The sequence below is a fragment of the Lycorma delicatula genome, chromosome 11 (assembly GCF_047948215.1).
Source record: "Lycorma delicatula isolate Av1 chromosome 11, ASM4794821v1, whole genome shotgun sequence".
NCBI classification, from domain to species: Eukaryota; Metazoa; Arthropoda; class Insecta; order Hemiptera; family Fulgoridae; genus Lycorma; species Lycorma delicatula.
In genome coordinates, this window is record NC_134465.1 from 30,437,408 (window position 1) to 30,460,464 (window position 23,057).

At 31.1% G+C, this 23,057-nt stretch overlaps 1 protein-coding gene across 1 annotated transcript in view; it reads right to left on the bottom strand.

Moving 5' to 3' along the window:
* The window catches only part of LOC142332472 (protein O-mannosyl-transferase Tmtc3-like), a 465,936-nt gene that overhangs the window by 242,298 nt on the left and 200,581 nt on the right, over nt 1–23,057 (bottom strand). Inside the window, exon 4 of the mRNA XM_075378918.1 lies at nt 9,055–9,136. Within this exon, the coding sequence (XP_075235033.1) occupies nt 9,055–9,136 (82 nt within the window). The remainder of the gene's footprint in view (nt 1–9,054; nt 9,137–23,057) is intronic.

Genomic DNA, 23,057 nt, shown 5'->3' on the forward strand with positions numbered 1-23,057 from the left:
ATTTACATCGGTGATTTAATAAGTCAGCTTATTGCCTTCGCTGTTGGCCTCTTGCGGACATCTCTAATGTCCTACATCGTCTCCCTCTGAACTAGCTAACCGAGCTCGCGGAAGCGCGAACCCCGCGCCTAGTTCTACTTATTATGAGCCAATTTCGTGAATGCACAATGCCAATTCTCGTAATTTCTTTAATGCACAATGCAAAAACCGATTTAGTAAACCCAGCTTTTTGAGAAAATTCAGTGGATGCAAATTGACATTTTTTAATATTAATAAGCCGAAATAAAACTGATAATAAAAATTATTAATTTGATATCAATGTGTTAAGAAATATTGTTTCATATTTGGAATAAAAACATGACTTTTGGTCTATCGCTAGGACTTACTACTCCCTCGACGTAGGGAGTGCATTGCATGCTCCAGTATTTAGGGTCTTATCAGGCGCGTTCCTGTTACATCAAAAGATACTATCATCTAAAAACCCTCAGTAGACTGTCTGAGGGGGAACCGCGTCGGGAGGAAAACGCAAATTATATAATTACGTCTTCTTCCCAACTTGAGACTTGAGTATCTCAAGGATAGCCCAAAAATATTTAAAATTGTTCTATAAGGATCCAAACGCAATCCACAATTCCGTCCATAGACAAAACAAGTATATACCTGAAATTAAATAAACAAACACCCACCAAACAATAAGAAAAAACTAGCACCAAGCGTCTGTTGTCTAGGCTCTACGATGGAAAGGTGTATTCCCCAAAATCCTTGCGTTCTTTTCCGTTACTGAGCACATGACCCTGCGATAAATTAATGGGAAATGAACAGAATTCTTTGTAAAGTAAAATAACTTAATTTATTTTATCCTTTTTACCCGTTAAAATGTGATACAAATTTATTATTTCGCTTTTAATATTCCACTATAATATAATATTTAAAAATTAAAACGAAATATAATATTGAATGCATGTCACCATTTTACAGTGAACTTTGTATTTTCCGGTTATATATTTTCGTTGTCACTGACATGTAACAGACAGAGCAAAGCAATTGAGAGAACAAAAGTTATTTTAGGTCGATAATTTCAGACTATAACAAAAAGAACGGTTTTTATATATTGATATAACAAATATTTATCAAATATCTGACCTGGATTCGTTGTAATTTATTTATTTACTTTTTACAAAAATATATTTATTACGACTTATATATAAATTTATCATAACTGATGTAGTTAGATATAGAAGTAAAATATTTTATTATACTGTACATAAGCGAATATATATATATACTCACAAATGATATAAGCTATATATTTTTCAAATATTTGTATTATAATCAATCATCATGAATGTAGGATGAGTGGATTCTACATATCAATCGAAAATAAAATTAAATGTACAGACATATAAACGTTCATTGATACAAAAAAAATACATCAGTAAACAATTAACAAAATAATACTCGTATAATATTGAATCTGTAGAAAATACAACACAATATGTTTCTTTTAGACCAACATTTTTCTATGTTTTTTTATTCATATAAAAAAGACTAAAGTTTTTTAATATAAGATTATAGTAAAAGTCCTGAGTTTGTCGTCAGGGCTGAGATCTCAGAAACGTAGTCATTTTTGGGGTTGATTTTTCTGAAGTAGTTAATTATGAAGGTATAATTCAGAGTAGAGTTGTTTTCGGCCACGAGGATACAGTTTAATATTGAGAAAAAAGTTGTAAAGTTTGTCATTACTTAGATCTAAGGTGAATGAAGGAGGCGCAAGCATGTAGCTGTTTGGCGTAGTGGTTTGAGTAGCTGCCTTAGATATTTTTTTGATAGTGTTTAATGAGTAAACGCTAAAATGAATTCGGGAATAGTTGGCCAGAGCCTAGAAGGGGCAAGGGCAGCCGAAAAGCCCCGTGGGGGTGTCGAAGGTTAGTTGTTTATTAGAAAAAACTGACAACACAGTTGCAGGAATTTCCAATCACGCAGATTTTTTCTGATGCAAGGCTTACATACACAACTTAATTAAAAATATTTATCATTTTATTTAAATATAATATTTTTTGTTTTTTTAATTTAATGATTCAAATTAAAGCGCGCGCGCATACCGTATTTCATTCGCACGGGTGTGGCGATACTAGCGGCCACATTAAAAACTTTTTTACACTTTAAATATTATTAATTTATTTAATTCTACCTCTCATCTGTAACGTCACAACTTAGTTGTCGACTACAACAGCTGTACCTCAGAGCTACACTAGCGCTCCTTGTGGTGAGAGGGGGTACTTTTGAGACAGTATACCCACTTAGCCGCTAGTTTATTTAGATCATTTTTTCGTAGGGGTGCGATTCAGCAAAAATTTTTTTTGCAAATATTATTATTTTTGAATTGTTAACAAATGTGCCAAAGACAAATAAAACCTTAATTACGCAAAATCTCGAGATACTGAGGGTGACCTTACTGTACAGTCTCATCCCCTCGACCTTTTAATTTGAAAATTTAACGGCACCAATGACCTATGTATAGAAGTAATCCGACCAAGTTTGGTCAAAATCGGTCCAGTAGTTCTGGAGATATAAGGGATGCAAGACTGAACACACCGATTTAAAAAATATAATTGATCTCATATATTTCGAGGAAATATTTACATCGTCTTCAGATTTGGTAAATATTTTTTACAACAGGCTATTTAACAAAAAAAAAAAAAAAAAACAAATATATTTTTGAATGTTCTCCTCATCTTTCATTTAAGCCATCCCCAAATATTTAGTGAAAATGAAATTCTGGGAAACTGGAGTCACCATGGCAGGGAAAAGGTGAAACAGACCAGTTTAACCGATAAATACGTTGCACAAACTAATAACAAAAGAATATATAAAACACACAAAATTATTTAATGTAGAAGTAAAAAATTACCATGTATAATAAGACGTATAATAACCAAGGGCTAAGACCTTGATCAAATTACCGATAAACCTTGGAATAATTACACTATCGGTTGCTTATTGTTTATAATTGATGACTTTAATCAATAATGAAATACCATCAACACCCACAGAATCTGGAAAATAAAAATTAATTTTCTCCATGCCAAAAGAACCAACGAAGATGGTTGCTGCATCCAAAGAAAAAAACCATTCATTCTGGGTTTAATAAAAGGCACTTGAAAACTAAGATTGGTTATACCACTAAGAAGTCTTCCTTTAAGTACCTTAGCAGCAAAGTTCACAATCTGAAACAACCAAAGAAAACTACAGGAATTAATACCTTAGAGACTAAACTGGGATTTATATTCAAAAGACACTTCATTAAATCCCCTTGCGTCAAAAACTAAAGAAAACGTCTGATTAGATTGATTAAAATTACAAATATAATCTCTATTATAATTAGGAATTATAATAGAGCATATAGTTTTAATTTTAATGAATCTTTTCAAACGTCTTTTTTTCATTTTTGACGCAATAGGTTTTAATGAAGTATCTTCTGGTTACAAATCCCGGTGTAGTTTCAGGGATATTAATTTTCTGTAGCTTTCTTCTGTTGTTTCAGAATGTGATCTCTGCTGCTAAGGTATGCCGAAAACGTCTTAGTGATATAACCAATTTTGGTTTTCAAGTCCCTAATGTAATATACAGAAAGAATCATTTTTTCTCTTTGGATGCAGCAACTATCTTCGTTAGTTCCTTTTGAAAGATGCGTGGAGAATGTTAATTATTTCCTTGATTTGGAAAACATGATCATTACGTAACAGTTTGCAGCAAATAAAACGCCAAAGTCCATAACTGAATCTTCTCTAATACTCTCTCTTTTCCTGTTTAGCCTCCGGTAACTACCGTTAAGATAATTCTTCAGAGGATGAATGAGGATGATATGTAATGAGTGTAAATGAAGTGTAGTCTTGTACATTCTCAGTTCGACCGTTCCTGAGATGTGTGGTTAATTGAAACCCAACCACCAAAGAACACCGGTATCCACGATCTAGTAATCAAATCCGTGTAAAAATATCTGGCTTTACTAGGACTTGAACGCCGGAACTCTCGACTTCCAAATCAGCTGATTTGGGAAGACGCGTTCACCACTAGACCAACCCGGTGGGTTTCTCTAATACTCTAAACTCACTTAACCTCACACAAATATTTAACTTTAAATGTCTTTCTAGAATAGGTAATGGCAACGGTTTTTCCTAAATTGAGGGGCATTCTATTAAAAATAGATTACTGAGTAGACCATTAATAGAATCAACTATTGATGGTACTCTGCAAAGACAAAGGATCATCTTTTTCAATTCACCTTAGTGCAAATTTTGACATCATCCGCCAACACAGGAATCTTTGAAGAAATAAAGGTGACTGTGTCCACTTACATAAATAAGGAAAAACAGAGGACCCAAATTATAATCCTGAGGAAAACCAGATGAAGTGTATGTTCTAGAAAATCCTACTCAACACCTTTACATACCTTTGATATCAAAAGGACCAAGGTTTTGCAAAAGTAAATCATAAGGTGCTTTATCAAAGGCCTGAAAGTCGAAAAACACAACAGCAACCTGTTTCCTACCTTAGACTTCAGGAGCATGAATATTTCATTAAGATTAGTTAGGGTAGATCTCCAGACACACAAAACCATGCTGTCAAGGTAAGATAAAATGAAACAGAACAGAATATAAATAACGGTGAATAATTTTTTCAGATACTTTTGAAACAACATTTAACTCTGAAATAGACCTATAGTTGGAAATCAAATGGTGATCTGTCTTTTTAGGAATAGAATATTTCCTTCCAAAAACTGTGAAAAATTTTTTATGTTAAACTTAAATTAAAAAGCTGTTGTTACAATACTGGAACAATCCAATCATCCAGATCTTTGATTATAAACAGTGGAATACCATCAAACCAGCTATACCTTTAGATCTAAGAGACTTGATGACCCTTAATGTCTACTCTTTTGAAATAAAAGGCACATTACTACTACTCGTATTGTAACAACTATCACAAACGACAGTATAAACGGGGTTATTCATCTGAAATAAAGGATTAAAATAAGGTCCAAATTCTTTGATACTTTTTCTGCATCAGTGAATATCCTGATGTCCTTTTCCATTTACCTAATACTACAGTTTTTATTTAGAAAGGACTGTCTATGAACAAGTTTTGTGGTCTACATTTGAGATCAGCGTCTGTGAAACTAGGTCTGATTATTTTATTTTCCTTTAAAAATATTTTAGTTTGTAGTCAATATTTTAATCGCGTAAAATGCATTTTGTTAAAATAAGTGATCATCCATGTTTCATTAAAACAGGCTACGTCGTCCATGTTTAATCCTGAACAAACAATAAAATAGATGCAAATCTAATTAAAGAACACGAATTGAAATAAACAAGAAAAAGTTTTTCTTACTTTAGTTTTGTGCGAAATGCAGGTAGAGTGAAAATAAATACTATATTAGAAACTTAGAAACTTAAATAATATAGATTTAAATAATATAATTTATAATAATATAATATAATTTAAATAATATAGAATATTAGAAACTTAAAAATTTATGTCATTCACCGTCATCATTTCAACGGAAACAGTAAAACTAAAAAAAAAACGTTTATTGTAAAGCTTATCTCATCGTTAATAATTTATCCGATAAATGAAATACCTGTGTAAAATTTAATATATTTTTAAAAAATTAAATTTCACTTTAGTAAATTAAAGTTATTTCTTATAAAATTTAATTTAGTCATCGATTAAAAATATTAATAAATGAAAAAACATAAAACCTAAAACTGGTGTTTAAAACTTCCTGCTCGTTTAAAAATAAAATTACGTTTAAATATTTACACTCAAAACTATTATCAGAGTTTACTAAAAATATTAAATAAAACAATTAATAGAAATTGACACAATAATTCCAGATTTAACGAACAACATTTTTATACACACATACGGAGATTCTTAAGTAGGTTAATTTGTAATTCACAATATTATTTCACAAATTACTTAACTAAAAAATAACGTAAAAATAGTTCATAAAATAATAAAACACAACGCATTATTACAGAATTAATTATTTTAATTATCATATTTTTAATATGAAATTTATAAAAAAATTAATAACTGGATAAATGAAAAGTTCAACTTAAAGAAAATTATAATGTAAATTTTTTTCTTTAGAGCTTGAAATAGTAAAATGTTGAAAAATAAAATCTTACATACTAAGCTAAATAATATGTTTTGATGCGGTATCTCGTTATTTAGAATAAGATACAATCGATTGAATTATTTTTATTTCTAGATGAGATCCAATTATTTTTATCTTATTTCTGATTTTTGTCTAGGTCGTTCATCCGTTATTGTCTGGGTTCGAATTCCAGTCAGCTTTTTTATACGCTAAAAAATTTCATCCAGCATTAAATAACTACAGTTTTCAACCTGTTCTTATTGTAGAAAATAAAAAAGATATTTATTAAAAGGAAGATAAAGTCCAACTTAACAACTTGAAGATAAAGTCCAACTTTTTTCCTACTTATCTTTAAGTATAACATTTATGTAATAAAAACAAATTTCCTGTAATAAAAACAATTTGTAAAATAAACAAAGACGACTTACTGACGGGGAAGAATGGAGACTCATATCAAACTAAGAGGTACATAAAGACGTAGAACCAGCTCTAAACTACTTTAGACAGAAAAGAATCTCCTTCTTTAGACACATAATAAAAACAGAATCAAACAGAGGCTCGTCAGGAAATTGGTCGAGAAATACTGAAAAATGTCCAAAACACCGACCTGGATAACCGAAATTAAACAAGATATGTTTCAACAAGAACTAGAAATCACAGTAGAAGATTTACGAAAAAAAGACAATATAAAAATACTAAAAAAAGCAAACTCCAGATTTAAAATTAAAGAAAAGAAAACAACAATTAGGGATTGTTCAGAAGAACTAAAAAAAGAAAGATCTGACAGAATGAAGAAGTATTGGGAAGCAATTAAGAAGAAGAATAAAAGAAAAGACGAACCAGAGTTGACTAAATTGGTCCACTGTGACTTCAAAATCCTCAAAAAAAAAAACAAAAAAAAAAAACAAATTTCTTGACGAAAAATAAATAAATAAAAAATATATATTATTATTATTATGCTTTTACAGTCAACATGGGACCACTTAAGTCAATTTTAGTTGGATATTTTCTGAGAAAAGCGTGTTATTTTACTCTTCCGAGCTGCCCAGTATTTCTTCATCCGTTCAGATCTTGCTTTCTTTTCTTCATCTGTAAACACCCTCTTCGTTGTATTTTGACGTTTGTCTGTCTATTGTTTAAATCTAACGTTTTTGTCTTTTAACTTTGTAATTTTTCGAGTTTTATTCTGTAGGTCAGTCAGGGAAATTCCCAATTCTTTAATATCTTCTCTAATTTTTTTGATCCATCCTACTTCTAACTTTTGGAACCGGAGCTTTTCAATGATACTTCTTGACAGTCTCGTTTCCGGTGTCCTTATGAGATGACCAAAGAAAGAGATTCTTTTTTCCGCATAGTATCAGTAACAGGCTCTATTTCTCGATACACCACCTCATTTGGCACAATCCACCATCGGCCTTCTCTTTGGTGTTTTTTATCACTTTCTGACAATTCTCCTCTCTATTTTCAGAATTTTATCGATTCGGTTTTTTTGAGTGATTTTGAAAAGGGTCTCGCTTCCGTAGGTGACTTCTGGCTGAACTACAGTTTTATAATGTTTAAGTTTTGTTTTAGCCGAAAGGCATTTTTTGTTATATTTTGACCAAGTTAATTTTTGGGATTTAATTATTTTATTTGTACTTTTTTGCCATGTCACATTTCATTTAAATTATAAGTTATTATTTCCCCTAGATATTTAAATTGTTTTACTATTTTAATTTTCTGATCGTTTACCGTAATGCGCTCTATTACCAGAGGATCTATGGCCATTAGTTCAGTTTTTTCGAAAGAGATATGAAGCCCTATCTTTTGTGCTAGGTTTTGAAGGCTCATGATTTGTGTTTTGGCTTCTTGAATATTATTTGCTAAAAGAGCGAGGTCATCTGCAAATCCCAGGCAATTTAGTGCGATGGAGTTTTTCTTAGTATCCATTTTTATATTTTTGGGATTTATTTCATACCATTTTCTCATGACAAATTCGAGAGCGCAGTTAAAAAGGAGTGGTGAGAGGCCGTCTCCTTGCCTCTATCCAGTTTTTATGGAGAAGGGTCGAGAGAGTTCACCTTTGAATTTCACTCTGGACTGGGTATCGGTTAAAGTTAATTTTATCATGTTTACGAGTTTAGGGTAAAGGCCCAGGTTTCTCAGAATATTCAGCATGGATGGTCGGTGTATACAATCATAGGCCCTTTTAAAGTCGACGAAGGTGATTATTAGTTGTTCTTTTCGTCTTTTGTATAAGTCCATCATAAGTTTTAGGGATATTATTTGCTCCGGGCAACCTCTCCATGGCCTAAATCCATGGAGAGGTTGCCCGGATATTTTATATATATATATTATTTCAAAACAAACAATAGATTAAAAATATATTTTAACAAAGAAAAATACAGAATTTAAACCACTTCTGAAATACGTAAAACGACGTAATAGTGAATATTTTGTATCGTTTAATACCTTGTTAAAATTTTCCATATTTTGTTTTATTTTGAATAAACTTCAAAATTATTTACGTTTGTATTTTTAATTCATTTAAGTTTACACCAAATCATAAAAATTTTATTCAAAAATTTTGTTTATTACCCACGTAAAAAGGTTATTTTACGTCAAACAAAATTGTGTTATTTTTCCAACCTCAATCTTTCTCGAAAACTACTAAAAATACAGTCCTGGGACCAATTTTTTTTTTATCAATTTAACAAGCTACATTCGTATAAATTCACCCTGTAATTTTTATACAAACTTTCTTGTTTATTTTCACCATAAAAATATGTCCGAAATGTTTGTTACATTCTTCGTGAATCATCCCCTGTATAAATAAATAATATATTCAAATTCACTGTATGTTACTAAAAAAAAAAAAAAAGTAGTAATATTAATAATATATAAATACTTACAGCTTCTGTATGAATAGGGTGGACGGCAAACAATAATGCAGCGACAAAACCTGATGTTTCCGGTAAAAACATGGAACACATTCTGTAACAAAAATAAATATATAAAATATTTTATATATACATATATATTACACACAGATAAAAAATGTTTATTATTATTATTATACGAGGTCTGTAAATAAAGTAATGAGCAGTGATTCAGAAAAACCTTTTATTTACAATCCAATGGAGTTATTTTCACGGACTCTACACCTTCGAAATAGTTCCATTGGGAAGCCATGCAACGCTTCAAACGATTTTCCCATTCTTCATAGCAGTGTTGGAACTCAGAAATCGGAATACCATTCACATAGTCGATTACATTTTTTATATGTTTTCTGCTTTCCAAAATTGTGACTGAGGTGTTTTTTTAAAATCGAGAACAGGAGAAAGTTGCAGGGACTCAAGTCAAGTGAAAAAAGTGGTTGAGGAGCAACAGAAATGTTTTTCTTTGCCAAAAACTCATTATTTGAGAGTTCAGTGTGACAAGACGCAGCCTCCAGTTGCCTTTGATGGCTGGTCTAACGCTGGCAACTCTTTTCCGCAGTCTTTCAAAAATTTCTCGTAAACATATTAATTTACGGTCTGTTCTGTACGCAAAAACCTTTTTATGGATAATGCCATTATTATCGAAGAAACAAATTAGCATGGTTTTGATTTTTGATTTGCTCATTTTTGCTTTTTTTGGGACGTGGTGAGCGTGTACCACTCCTTGTTCTGGCGTTTTGTTTCTGGGTCGTACTCAAATATCAAAGATTCATCACCAATAACAAATTTTTTTAGAAAATCAGGATCAGTTTGAATTCGTCCTAAAAGATCGTGATACACTGTTCAACAGGGAGGTTTTATGGGACCAATTTTGCACAAACTTTTTTCATGTCCAATTCGTTTGTTAAAATTTGATGGACTGTGGTAAGGTTCAAATTTAATTGTTCTGCAATCATTCTGACAGTTAATCGCCGGTCTTACCGTATCAAGTCTCTGATTCGCTCAACACTGTCGTCACTTTCTGACGTTAACGGTCTTCCAGAGCGTGGATCGTCCGCAACTGATTTCTGGCCATCTGAAAATGCCATCTAAATCACCTACAAACCTGGGCTCGAAATAGAGCGTCATCTCCATACGCCCTTTTCAATGTAGAAAAATTCTCAGTAGCATTCTCACCGAGTTTAACACAAAACTTGATTGTACAACGTTGCTCATAATTAATATCACTCATTTTTGTAACGCACAACAAAAACTCGTTTCACGAAAAGTTTGTTTACGTCTCACGTAGCAACAATAAACTAAAAATATTAATAACTCATATAAATCAGCTGTTCAAATAATCATATGTTTACTTGTAACTTTACAGTGTTGCCAGTTAGGCTGCCAAAAAAAAAAAAAGTCTCATTACTTTATTTACAGACCTCGTTCATGTAATGATATATGATTCAAGAAGTACATTAAAACAAGGGTTTTACATTATTAATTTGTACAGTTTATTAAACAGTAATATCCACCTCTTACAATAAATTCTGTCTACATATGCAGACATAACAAATAAAATGTAGATTAAGTCTTCTTTCCAGCAAGAATTTAGCGAACGACTATTTTGTATTCATAATATCTAAAAATACATATCTTCCAATAGAAAACTTGAACGATGGTGCGTGGACATATGGTAACAAAAAACTGTAAAAACTTCCAACTATAACCATGATTTGTACTTTTCAGGTAGAAAAACGTTTTTAGATCATTGAAATTAGTAGGTAGCATTTTCTATCACTGAAAAATAAATCCCTTTTATGGAACGATCAGGTTTACTAATTATAACGAGATAACCTAAAATTTACCACCTAAGAAAAAAATTTTGCTGCTAAGAAAACCCAAAAAATATTGCTGTTCAAAATATTATATACACTAGAATTGCTCAAAAAGTTCTCAGCCTAGTACAAAGAGGGAGCAGGCAAATAACACTAAATGACTATGGCATTCATCAAGTAGATGACGTACTGCCAAGTTTCAGACGCATGCGTTTAGTTACTTGTTTGTGGCGATCGAGTTAAAGTAAAAAAGCTTTGATATTTTCTGAAAAATGTATAAAATTGAAGTTCTAGCTGTTATAAAATACTTCTTTTTGTATATTAAACAATCCGCTTAACCCCGACTGACGTACAATAAGAGTTATATTTCACCTCAAAGAATTTTCCTCTTCGTTTTCGACGGTAAAGAAGAGATTTTTGAATTTAAATGTAGTCATACATCCATTCAAGATGACGTAAGCTCAAGAAGCTAAAAAACTACTATAACCGACGAAATCATCATAAAACTCACAATGCCATATTAAACCATCGCCGACTGAAAATACGATAGATTGCTGAAATCGCAAATATCTCGATAGACTGTGTCCACTACTATGTTTTCAGTATGAAAAAGCAAGGCAGGTAATCGAATTAAATATGTTTCGTTGCAGAAGGTGTTATCCTTGATGAGAATCGAAGGAGCATCTTCAATATGTTGCCAAAAAGGCTGTTTTGCTTTCTTCGATGTTCGGAGAGACCCCGATTTCAGAACCACGCATATTCTATATAAGAGTGTATGCGAAGCTATAATGTTGTATGCTGCACCTGTCTGGGTTCATCGAGTGAGATACAAATGTTATAGGAATCTTCTATTGGGAGCCCTGCGTCTTCTATTGTTACGTGTGATTGGTACCTATAGGACTATATCTCGAGAGGGGATCCTAGTTATTTTTGGTATTAACAAATTGATATACTTGCAAATGACCGCCAATTATATTATGATGCCAAGAAGGTAGGCCAACTTACTTCTGGGCGCATAAAAGAAATAGACGACCAATATTTCCATTTATGGCAGGCAGGTTAACTGAATTGTCCGATGGCCGTTACACGCATGCAATTTTTCATGATGTGAGAAGTATACCGGTAGTTAAGTGGATTTTCCCCAATCGGCATATTACACAGTTTCTCTCTGGACGTGATGCTTTTCGAGATAGGTTGGCCAGATTTGGTTTCATTAATTAAGACTTGTATACAGAGATTGATGATTTATGCCACGTCTTGTATGTCTGCCCCAGGTACGAAGCTGAACGTATCATAGTAGCTAGAGAGCTTGCGAGGATCAACTGAGATTTTAATCTGATACTTAATTGGTAAACCGAAAGAAAATAGAATATAGTTGCTGGCTTCCTTAGATTCTTAGCCCTGCGGTGGATGACTAGGGGTCCTCTTGGGTGCTTACTTTGCCAAGATAAGCGTTTTGACATCGAGCTCTGCTTAGCTGAAATATTCCATGGTAGGATGAGATGGAAGTGTGAAAAAATCTACGATGGTGGTGCGATGTGTGTGAGTGTAGGCATTGACCTCCTTCCCGAAAGCGGACCAGAACAGAGAGTTAAGGTATATTTTCATTAGAGACCTATTAAATATGTAAATCTGTTTCTTGATTTTTAAGTAAGTCAAGAGGACTCTGAGTAGATTGAACTGTAGAAAAAAATTGCCGTTATTGTGATCAAGACTAACTAAGTTGATATGAGAGTAGTATTTTTGGTGTTTAAAGATTCAATAAATGATCTGAGTGCATATGAAAAAAACTTTGTAAGTGCCACGTTTGTTAAAGTCGATCAAAAAACCTGATAATTAACATTTTTTGAGGTTATGTAGACTTATTTACACGCAAATCCAATGAGCTTTTTTGACTTTAATAGTAGATGAAACACGGATTTATCATTAAACGCCAGAGACTAAACGGGTAGGAGCAGGTGAAAGTGCGCCAAAGAAAATGAAAACGATACCATCTGTAGGAAAGGTCATGGCTACGGTTTTTTTTGGGGGGAGAATTCTCGAGATATGACTATGAATTCATAGACTACTATGAAAAAGACAAAACCGAGATGGTTCTGAGAAATATTATGCTTCACTTTTGGACCGACTGAAGGGTACTTACTTAAGCTAAATGTTCACATCTAGCAAAATAAAAAATGTTCTTTCATCATAATAATGTCCCTGCCGATACGTTTCGGGTTGTTACTATAAAATTCCATGGCTTACATCTAGCCTTTGAATTGGTTTCATATATTTTCCGGATTTCGATCGCAACGATTATTACCTCTTATGAAACCTGAAAATGGCTATCTGGTAAAAGATTTAATTCAAATGAAGATGTCAAAGCTGCGATTACTTTTTTTTTTGACAAATCCCACTATACTAATGTACAGTATTAAATTATTTTATGATTGTATTAAAAAGATGGAAACTCATTGGTCTAAATATATTCAATCCAAAATTACTAAGTTGAAGTTAGAAAAAAATTTCTGATAAATATTTGCGTTTTTCTTTGATATTCAGGCTGAGAAGTTTTTGAAGGACTCACTTTAAGTCATAAATGATTTTAGGATTAAAAAATAAACCATTCGCTGTTTGTTTTTCGCTGTTAATTATGATTTTGTAAACCAATTTGTCAGTAAATTAAATTTCCTAATGTTTTAAATATGCTAAAAATGAAATTGTAATTTTTCCTAAAAATAAAAATAGATAAAATTATTTTCCAGTTATATAGTAGAATACTTAGAAGCCTAATATGAATATGCTTCAGTTTTTATTATTTTGAATAATTTGTCAAATGATTTGAAGATCATCAGACCAAATTATTTAAAATATTTTCTTTTTTACAGAAACAATATTACTGTGTTAATTAGTTTATATACAATAATCATTTTTCAGAAAATACAGAATTTCCCGGATAATCGTTTAGGGTATACTTAAATATGATCCAAATACTTATTAGATAATACTACTTTCAAAACTGTTATTTATTTTTATAGTGTATTATTAAATTATGTATATCATATATCATGTAAAAATGTAATAAATTTCGTTTGAATCTAGCGTAAAGAAATTATTTTACCACACGATAGGATTTGTAAAATCATTCTTACCGTAGCTAACAGACTTCTACTAGGCAAAGTTAACATCAAATCTGAAATCGATGGCTCGGTATTGCAATCAGCACCAATGCACACTGTTAGCATTATAATAGCAGAGTACAGTAATCACCATAGGACTTTACTACCTCTCTATTACTCATACGTTATTTGTTATACATTAATTGCTTGTATGCGGTTTTTAAAAAAATATGTATACTGTTGTTTAAATTTTTTTCTATTTAATTTAATGCTATTCTCTTTTTTTATATGTTTTAAAATTAATAAAAATTTACAATACACTAAAAAAATTAAATAAAGAATTGTCAAATTTTTTAGGATGTACAAAACATGTTATTAATAAAACAAAAATTAATTAAATTATTTACAATTAAATTTCAAATATAATAATCGCATAATTTGAAACAAAATCCATAGTTTTTTTCGTAAGAAAATCTGTCTCATTTGTTTCCTAATTACTGATAAATCTTTTTTTTTCTTTTTCTTTTTAAATACTTTTATTTATGGTCACATCAACAATTAAAGTCATTAGCGACTTATCAGTGTAATGTAACTGTACCGGTAAATTTGTAGTCGAACAAACTCAGGTCGACTAATCCTGAGACGTGTGGTTAATTGAAACCCAACGACTAAAGATCACCGATATCCACGATCCAGTACTCAAATGCGAATAAGTAACTACCTTTATTATTTTTTTTCTCTTCAGTCATTTGACTAGGATTGATGGAGTTTCCAAGATTACCTGTCTAGCTTTATTAGGATGCCTTTAATAGTATCAATCGACATTTTTACTGTTTTCGTATAGTTCCCTTAATAATTTTACCAAGTAAATAACCATCAGCAAAATTTTCTGAAAGAAGCTATTCTCTCAGATTTTCCTTTCCAGTTACTTAAAATGATTTACATTTAATTCAATGTTTGATTCATAAAGCTAATATCGTACATAATCTTTTAAGTGATCACAAAGAACAAATTGTAATTAAGTCAATATACATAAAAATTAACAGGATTTCCATGTAAATCCAAAAATATCAATAAAGGGCAGCCTATACTCATCACTACTTACACTTTTCCTTTCTCTACTCAGGAAAAAATGGATAACAAAGGCACATAAAAGACACAGTAGAAGAGAAGCAGCCGATAGATATCAAGAGAGTAAAGACCTATACTGTTCACTATAACATCCTTCTAAAAGCTTAAAGTATTTCTAAGGTTAGTGACTGAAAGACAATCGCATCACAAGAACAGTGAGGCGTGAAGTACGAAAAAATAAATAAATAAATAAAAGAAATAAATAAAAAAGAATGAAATAGGAACCCATCGGGTTGGTCTAGTGGTGAACGTGTCTTCCCAAATCAGCTGATTTTAAAGTCGAGAGTTCCGACATTCCAATCCTAGTAAAGACAGTTACTTTTATACGGATCTGAATACTAGGTAGTGGATACCGGTGTTCTTTGGTCGTTGGGTTTCAATTAACCACACATCTCAGGAATGGTTGAACTGAAACTGCACAAGATTACACTTCATTTACACTCATACATATCATTCTCATTCATCCTCTGAAGTAATACCTAAACGGTAATTCCCACAGGCTAAACAGGAAAAAAAGAAAGTAAAGAAAAAGGAATATTATCCTAATTATAAAACAGAACGTCATGTAGAAGAATGGAATAAGAGAAACGGTTCACATCCAGGTCCCCATTTCTTAACAACCAAACAAACTTACAAACTGGTAATCAACCTCATTATTCATCTCTGTAAAATATTATATAACGACCACAAAACTTGGGCGAATTTCTGCAAGATATCTAAAGTTCTTGCACCGAAACGGCTTTCAGAGGATAAATTAAAGGAAATCAGGTTGGGAGTGATATAAAATTATTGCAATCACCCTAAAGGGCCGGCTTCCGTGGCGCGAATGGTAGCGAATTGGCCTTTCATTTGGAGGTCCCGGGTTCGAATCCCGGTCAGGCATGGAATTTTCACACATGCTACATCTCATCCTAACGGTGGATCCGGAGGTTAAAAAAAAAACCAAAGGATCGAACAACCCCTTTAAAACATCTCAAAATTATATTCTACAAAAGAATCGGAAAATAATTCTGCCTTCAAATATTATGAATACCCGAAATTTTTAAAATATATACGTCTCAGTCTTTATGAACTATTTTGCAGCAAAAAAAAAAAGTCCATGCTCAGCAACTAATAAGGCAATAACCTCCCAAATACTTAAATACTAGGAAAATACTCAATAATACGGAATTTTTGAGTTCCTTTTTGTTCTACAATATTGGTCTATTCCATATTTTTTAGCTTAATTTTTTATTTAAATTATACTACCCATTAAGGAGTTAAGTGAATCCCCGCCAGAAACGTTACAATTTCGCTGTTGAAATGTCGGACAGAATAAGTGAAAACGAATCATTTTTAGACGATATAATTTTTACAGTCGAAGCTACATTCCATGTGAATGGATGCGTTAGCAGACACAATTCACAAATATGGGGCTCTGAAAATCCACACGTAATTATGGAGAAACAACCCGCTTCGCCTAAAGTTAATGTCTGGTGTGGTGTGATGAAAAATCGTGTAATAAGGCTTTTCTTCTTTGCTGAAAAAACAATTAATGGAGTTGTATACCATGACATGTTAACGAATTATTGCTTTCCTCAGCCGGATGAACTCGAAAACATTCATCGACTTCATTTCCAAAAAGATGGTGCTCCCCCGCACTTCAATGCATCGGTCACGGACGCTTTGAACGAAAAATTTGGAGATCGATGGATAGGCCGGCAAGGACCCGTACTTTGGCCTCCAAGGAGTCCAGACCTGACACCTTGCGATTTTTTCTTGTGGGGGTACATCAAAAGCGTTATTTATATGCAAAACATTCGCGACCTAAACCGCTTAAAATACAGGATTAATGAAGCCGTGACAACCAATAACGAAGAAATGTTAACTAATGTTTGGAGAGAAGTTGAGTATCGTTTGGACATTTGTCGAGCGACTAAGGGCGCACATATTGAAGTTTATTAATTATGTAAAAAAATGTTTGAGACGACAAATTTAAAAAATAAATACATAAACTGTAAGTAATTCTGTTTTAATTTAAACCATGTTCAAAACCGCACTATTCTTTTATGATAACTCTGTATTACGTCAGATAGCGCAAGCTACAATGAAATGTTTTAATCTTTTCTCATCAAGCGAAATGAAACCGCCATTTTTATTCTTCTCCGACATATCGTCGTTCTCCTACGATATTACTATGGTAATAGGAATAAGTTATGAATTTTTCGTCGTCAAAGGTATCTAAAGTTACTATTGTTATTTGTCTTTCGTAATCTGGTTTCTTTTTCAGGTTTCTATAAAGTGTAAATACTTTGTTATTTATCAGAATTATTCTCACAATCATGAAGATTACTGATACTGCGGGGATCCAGGGGATGGAGTCCTGTGGCAAGACGTAATGGCAAGCGAAACGAGCTCTGAGGCCGTGGAGGGTAGGCTCCACGAGGCTCAAGGTCGGCTCCGGGGTTGGTGGCCATCCTCGCCCTCGTGGGTCCAATGGACGGAGTTTTGACCGGATAGTAGATATACACTATATATATATATATATATATATATTTTATAAAAACACATTTTCTACATTGGAAAAATTTAAGAGAAAAATAAATTTAACGTATTCTAAATTTGAATTTTATCGATACAAAATATGAATCGATTTTGTTTGTTTTTAATAATAAAAATAATATATATATGAATATATTTCCCCTGCTAGAGAAATTAATTTAAAATTATAAAATAATTTTTTGTTCAATGAATTTCTATATATATATAAATTTCAACTGTATTTTGTTCACAGAGGTTTAAGAGTAAACTCTTAATAACTGATGCGCATACGCCCCCCCCCCCCACCACACACACACACACAAAACACAGGGCGTCGTATTTAATGGAAAATTAAACATTTATTAAAACGTATCTTAAATGATAGAGAATATAAATACACCAGCAAACATGATTAGTTCATTAAAATCAATTTATTTATGAACTGAACAACAGTATTTCATTAAATATTAATTACATACGAAAGGTGAAATAAGTTAATGAATATAAATTAGTGAATTTGTAAATCAATCAAGCTGTCAATTAATATGATCCAATCAATTAACAACGCCATCAACTAATTTTGTTTAAAATTATATAAAGTATAATCTTTAAAAAATTTACAATTAAATAAACTGATAAAAATGTCTTACACTGGATACAGCACTTTTCATTTGTTTTTACATTTTTCTTTAAAAAAAAAAAATATATATATGCGTTAACAAGATTTCTTATAACGTTATATATAGGTTATATAATGTATATATAAACGTATAAAACGTCTGTTGCGGTTTCTCTCCTACAGTGGAATGAAGATACGATTTAGTGACTTTTGTCTGATTTTTGTATTTATTGTTACCATCTATCTATAGTTAATTTTTACTGTTCCTGTTTATTTTTGTTCTTCATGATTTTTGTTGTTTTATACAATGCTATATGATAGTGTTAATGTAGTCGCTAATAACTATAATTGTAGATGCGACTGTAAATAAAAGCATTACAAAAAAAAAAGAAGATTTCTTAAATAGTATGATGTAATGTAATAACAATTAAAATAATAATAGCATACAAGTATTCTTTTTCATTTATTTTATTAGCCTTCGGGACCACCGTTAGGTAATGTTTCAGACCGAGATGAAATGGATATTTTGTAGCGTGTGAAGATGCCATCTCTGAGATTCGAACCTGGGACCTCCGGAAGAAATGATGAGACTCTACCACTGGCGCTACGAAGGCCAGCTTTTTAAGATTTTATTTTTATATTTTTATTTTTTAAGTTGGAACAAATTATATGCATTTTTCTAAATTATTTGGTTAGCGTTTTGTTAATGATCATTTTAAATTGTTTAGAAAATTCGTTTAGAATGTAATCGATAACATATTTGATCGATGTTTTTGGATAAAATATTTGTAAAAAAAAATTTTAGTTAGTTTTTTTTTTAATCTGTAGAAAAAAAATGTAAATGTTCGTTTATTCAAAATCTTAAATCTCCGAAAGATCTTCACAGATTGTTTTTGAATTTTGACAAAATGTTGCTTTCGAATACGCGCGTATTTTTTATACCTACTATTTATATACCTAAGATGTCACACCTGTGACAGGTAAAACATGTTTTTTTTTTTAAAACAACGCTATTTGTTGGACGTAAAAGAACAAACGCTATATTAAATATTTTATGATTCTATTTCAATGTTTCCGATATGTGTGTCCGCTATAAACTAAAAAACTACTGGAGCGATTTACGCGGTGGGAAAAAGAAAAAAAATCGGAAAAGAAAAAATCGAAAAAGTAAAAGGGAAGAAGGAGAAAATGGAAAACAGAAAAAGGAGAAAACAGGGATAAGGAAAAAACTGGAAAAGGAAATGAAAAGGGGAAAAGGGAAATAAGAGATGGAGAAATGGGGGATAGAAAAAGAATGAGGAAAGCGAAAGGGAATATGCTAAAAATGAAAACGGGAATAGGAATGGAGAAAAGGGAGAAAGGATAAAAGGGAAAAGGTTAAATTTTGTGAAGTTTCGTAATGTTCATTTTGTTAATGTTTTATCAAACTTTCAATTGCGTTCAATTAATCTATATATATATACTCAAATCTAGCAATAGGGAAGCATTGTCGGGTCTGCAAGTTTGTAATAAATAAAATATGTAAGCTATGGATGACTTTTTAAATTTATCTTCGCTAACTCATCGTCGCAAGGAAGTTATTTCACAGCTGATTTTCGAAGTCGAATGACATTTTTGTCCGCCATTTTGAATCCACCACATTGAATCTTTTTTTTTTTTTGTTTAATAGGAAGGTGGACATGTGATACGTAGTTTAAATGTAACATTTTATAAGAAAAACGTTGTCGGAAAACGTTCCTCGATAAATACATTCATTTTCGAAGTATAAACAATCAAAGTTGAAAAACAGGACAATTTTATATATATATATATATATATATATATATATATATATATATAATTTCGGAATGGTTAAGAAACAGGGTCAACAATAAACAATAATAATTTTTATATTTTATTGCTGGGCTTATTAAAATGATGCACGTACAATTTTTTTTTATTCAGAAATTTGATGGCGTAAGGATGATCAATTTTTTCAAAAGTAATTACAAAAGATAACTAGTTAAAGCGTATTTGTACGAGATTATTTGAGGGTATTTCATTCGGACGTAAGACAACTCCTGTTAGATGTAAAAGCTGGTGGAAACAGCTTTATTATTTTTCTTCAATTTGGAAAAATTTTTAGTTATGAAATGAAATTATATTAATTAACTTAAAAGAGAATGAAGATTAAAATACTCGAAAGACCTCATTAGAGCTTTACTTTACTGAAGAATATAGCTAGAATAACTATTAAAGGGGAAAGTTGATCATAGAAAAATATCGGATTTTTTTTTGCAAATCTTTACGTTTTAGGATCTAATTACTTCATCTAAACCAAAAATCTGATGTGTACATCACATGACTTCCTTGTATGCCTATTAAATTACATATACACCATTTTTTTTTAAATGAAAGGTACGTAAAATTTTATTTCACTAATAACTTCTGATTTATTACATATTATTATTTTATTGTTAATTTTTTTTACAATCACAGGTTAATAATTATTAATAAATCAATATATTTAAATAAATAAAAGAGTTAAAACAAAAAGAAGAAATAAAGTCAGATTCGAACCGATTTGCCTTCCCGTTGTAACATCCATATATTTCATTATTTAAAATTTTATTTGGCTATAACTCTGGAACCAATGAAAATAAGTCCACTTATATAGTTATATTATATAATATATCGTTGAAAAGCTATTAATGAGGGCTTATTACTGCAGTTAAGAAAAAGTCAAAAATCCAATTTTTTGGGGGATTTTGGGTTCTTTTGGACATTTTTGGTAAATTCGACTGTAATCAAAATGGGAGGTGCACAACTACATGTTACAACAGTCCTAAACCCAGAATTTGAACATTCTACGGCTAATCATTTTTGAGTTATGCAAGATATATACGTACGTACAGACTTCACGCCGAAACTAATCTAAATGGATTCATGGATGGTTAAAATGGATATTTCCATTGAAATCTGAAAACCGAAATTTTTTGCGATTCACAATACTTCTTTTACTTCGTACAAGGAAGTAAAAACTGAATAAAAATTGGAAACCGCGTTTGGTCGAATCGTCATTACAAACAGATTAAAAAAGACCCTTGTTTTGCTTGAACAACAAATATACAATTATAATAAACTAAATACATTCCTTCTTCCCGATATAAATAGATTAATAAATAAATAAAATACATCAAAACAATTTTGAAGTAGTTAATTAATAATATTTTTATTTATTTCGAGAAAAAAAATTGATTTTAAATTAAAGATTTATGTTGGCAATATTTAAGTATTATCTATTCAAATTGAGATTCAAGTGTACACAAACAGAGATCGCAATTATCGATTTACCATGAATACAACCGCTATCTTGACATCCTTTTCAAAGTATTGAATTACGTATATCAGAAAAGTAAGATATAGAAGCGGTTCGACATAGGGCAGATGTCGTATTGGCCTATAGATACTGTACTATCGTAACAGACGTCACAAGGAAGGGTTAACGATTATACTGAAGAAGGAGATTACATCAGGTAGAGTAAAAGTAAAGGGATTTCAGGTTGAATTTGGTTCTGTACAAAGTTGGGTTATCCAAGTCGATGTTACATGCAGTAATAGTAGTAATAATGGTTTTAGAAGGAAAAGTTGGGATAAGTTATTCAATAGAGGTAGAGTTTAAAGAGAAGACTGGTGGCGCATCTAGTCGAGTAATAATTTATACATTTTCTCAGTATTCAAGCGTATGAAAACCAAAGTCCAACTACATCAGAATAATAGTTTTTGAATAATTAAATAATAAAGTTATTTCTATTATTACTATTACCAGGTATTTAAAGATTAAAATCATGTCAAATTAAAATTTAGTATTTAAATTTCTCAAAATAACACATTTTTTGATTTCATTTTGGTTCATTTTTATCGACTTAATCATGCTGTGCATGTTAAACTAGAAAGTGACAACAAATAATTTATTTTCATATCATTGGTTATTTATTTTTATAGAGTGGAAAAATAATGATTCATAAAAATAAACAAAAAAAAGATTTAAAAAATCGATATTTTTAAACTTTTGTCGCCTTCCCGCCACTAATATTTTTATCTCCCAACTATTTTTTTGGGGGTCACCTCCACTACTACTATGCCTATAAAAAAAATCGGTTCAAACTATACATTAAATTAATAAAAGTTTTTTTTTCGATTATTCGGAAAAGGGGAATTTTGGCTCAACAGTTTTTTTTTAAATGGTAAAATAAGCATGCTCGTATGTATTGAGCATAATATAAAATGGGATTATGTTTGCAAAATTTTGAGAAAATTCATCCCAAAAGTTTACCGATAAATTGTCCCATACACAAAGTCTTTGTGCAACATTTCACCGAATTCGGTTTATCCAGTCAAAAATTATTAAGCTTCAAACATCCCAAAACATGTACGAAAGAACATAACCAGTCTCCAAATTTTTTAATATTTTTTGGACATTCCTGGCTCATGAAACGTCAAGAAAAACCACACCCGATTTTTTTTTACTGATTACCATACTTTACAGTATAGCTCTAGATTTATGATGACAGTAAAGAAAAAAAGTGAAGAAAATAAATAAATAAAAAGGATGAATAGGTGTAAAATTTGAGATACCCTTGTCAGGAATCAAACTGGAGAATAAATAGATAATATTTTCTTTTATAACATCAAACAAATTAATGATTTGGTTTAAAATAGTAAAATTTTTCCAAGCAAGTTATGTTACATAAAATTTCATTTGATTTCAATATATTTTCCTAACATCAATTTTAATCAAAATTAAAT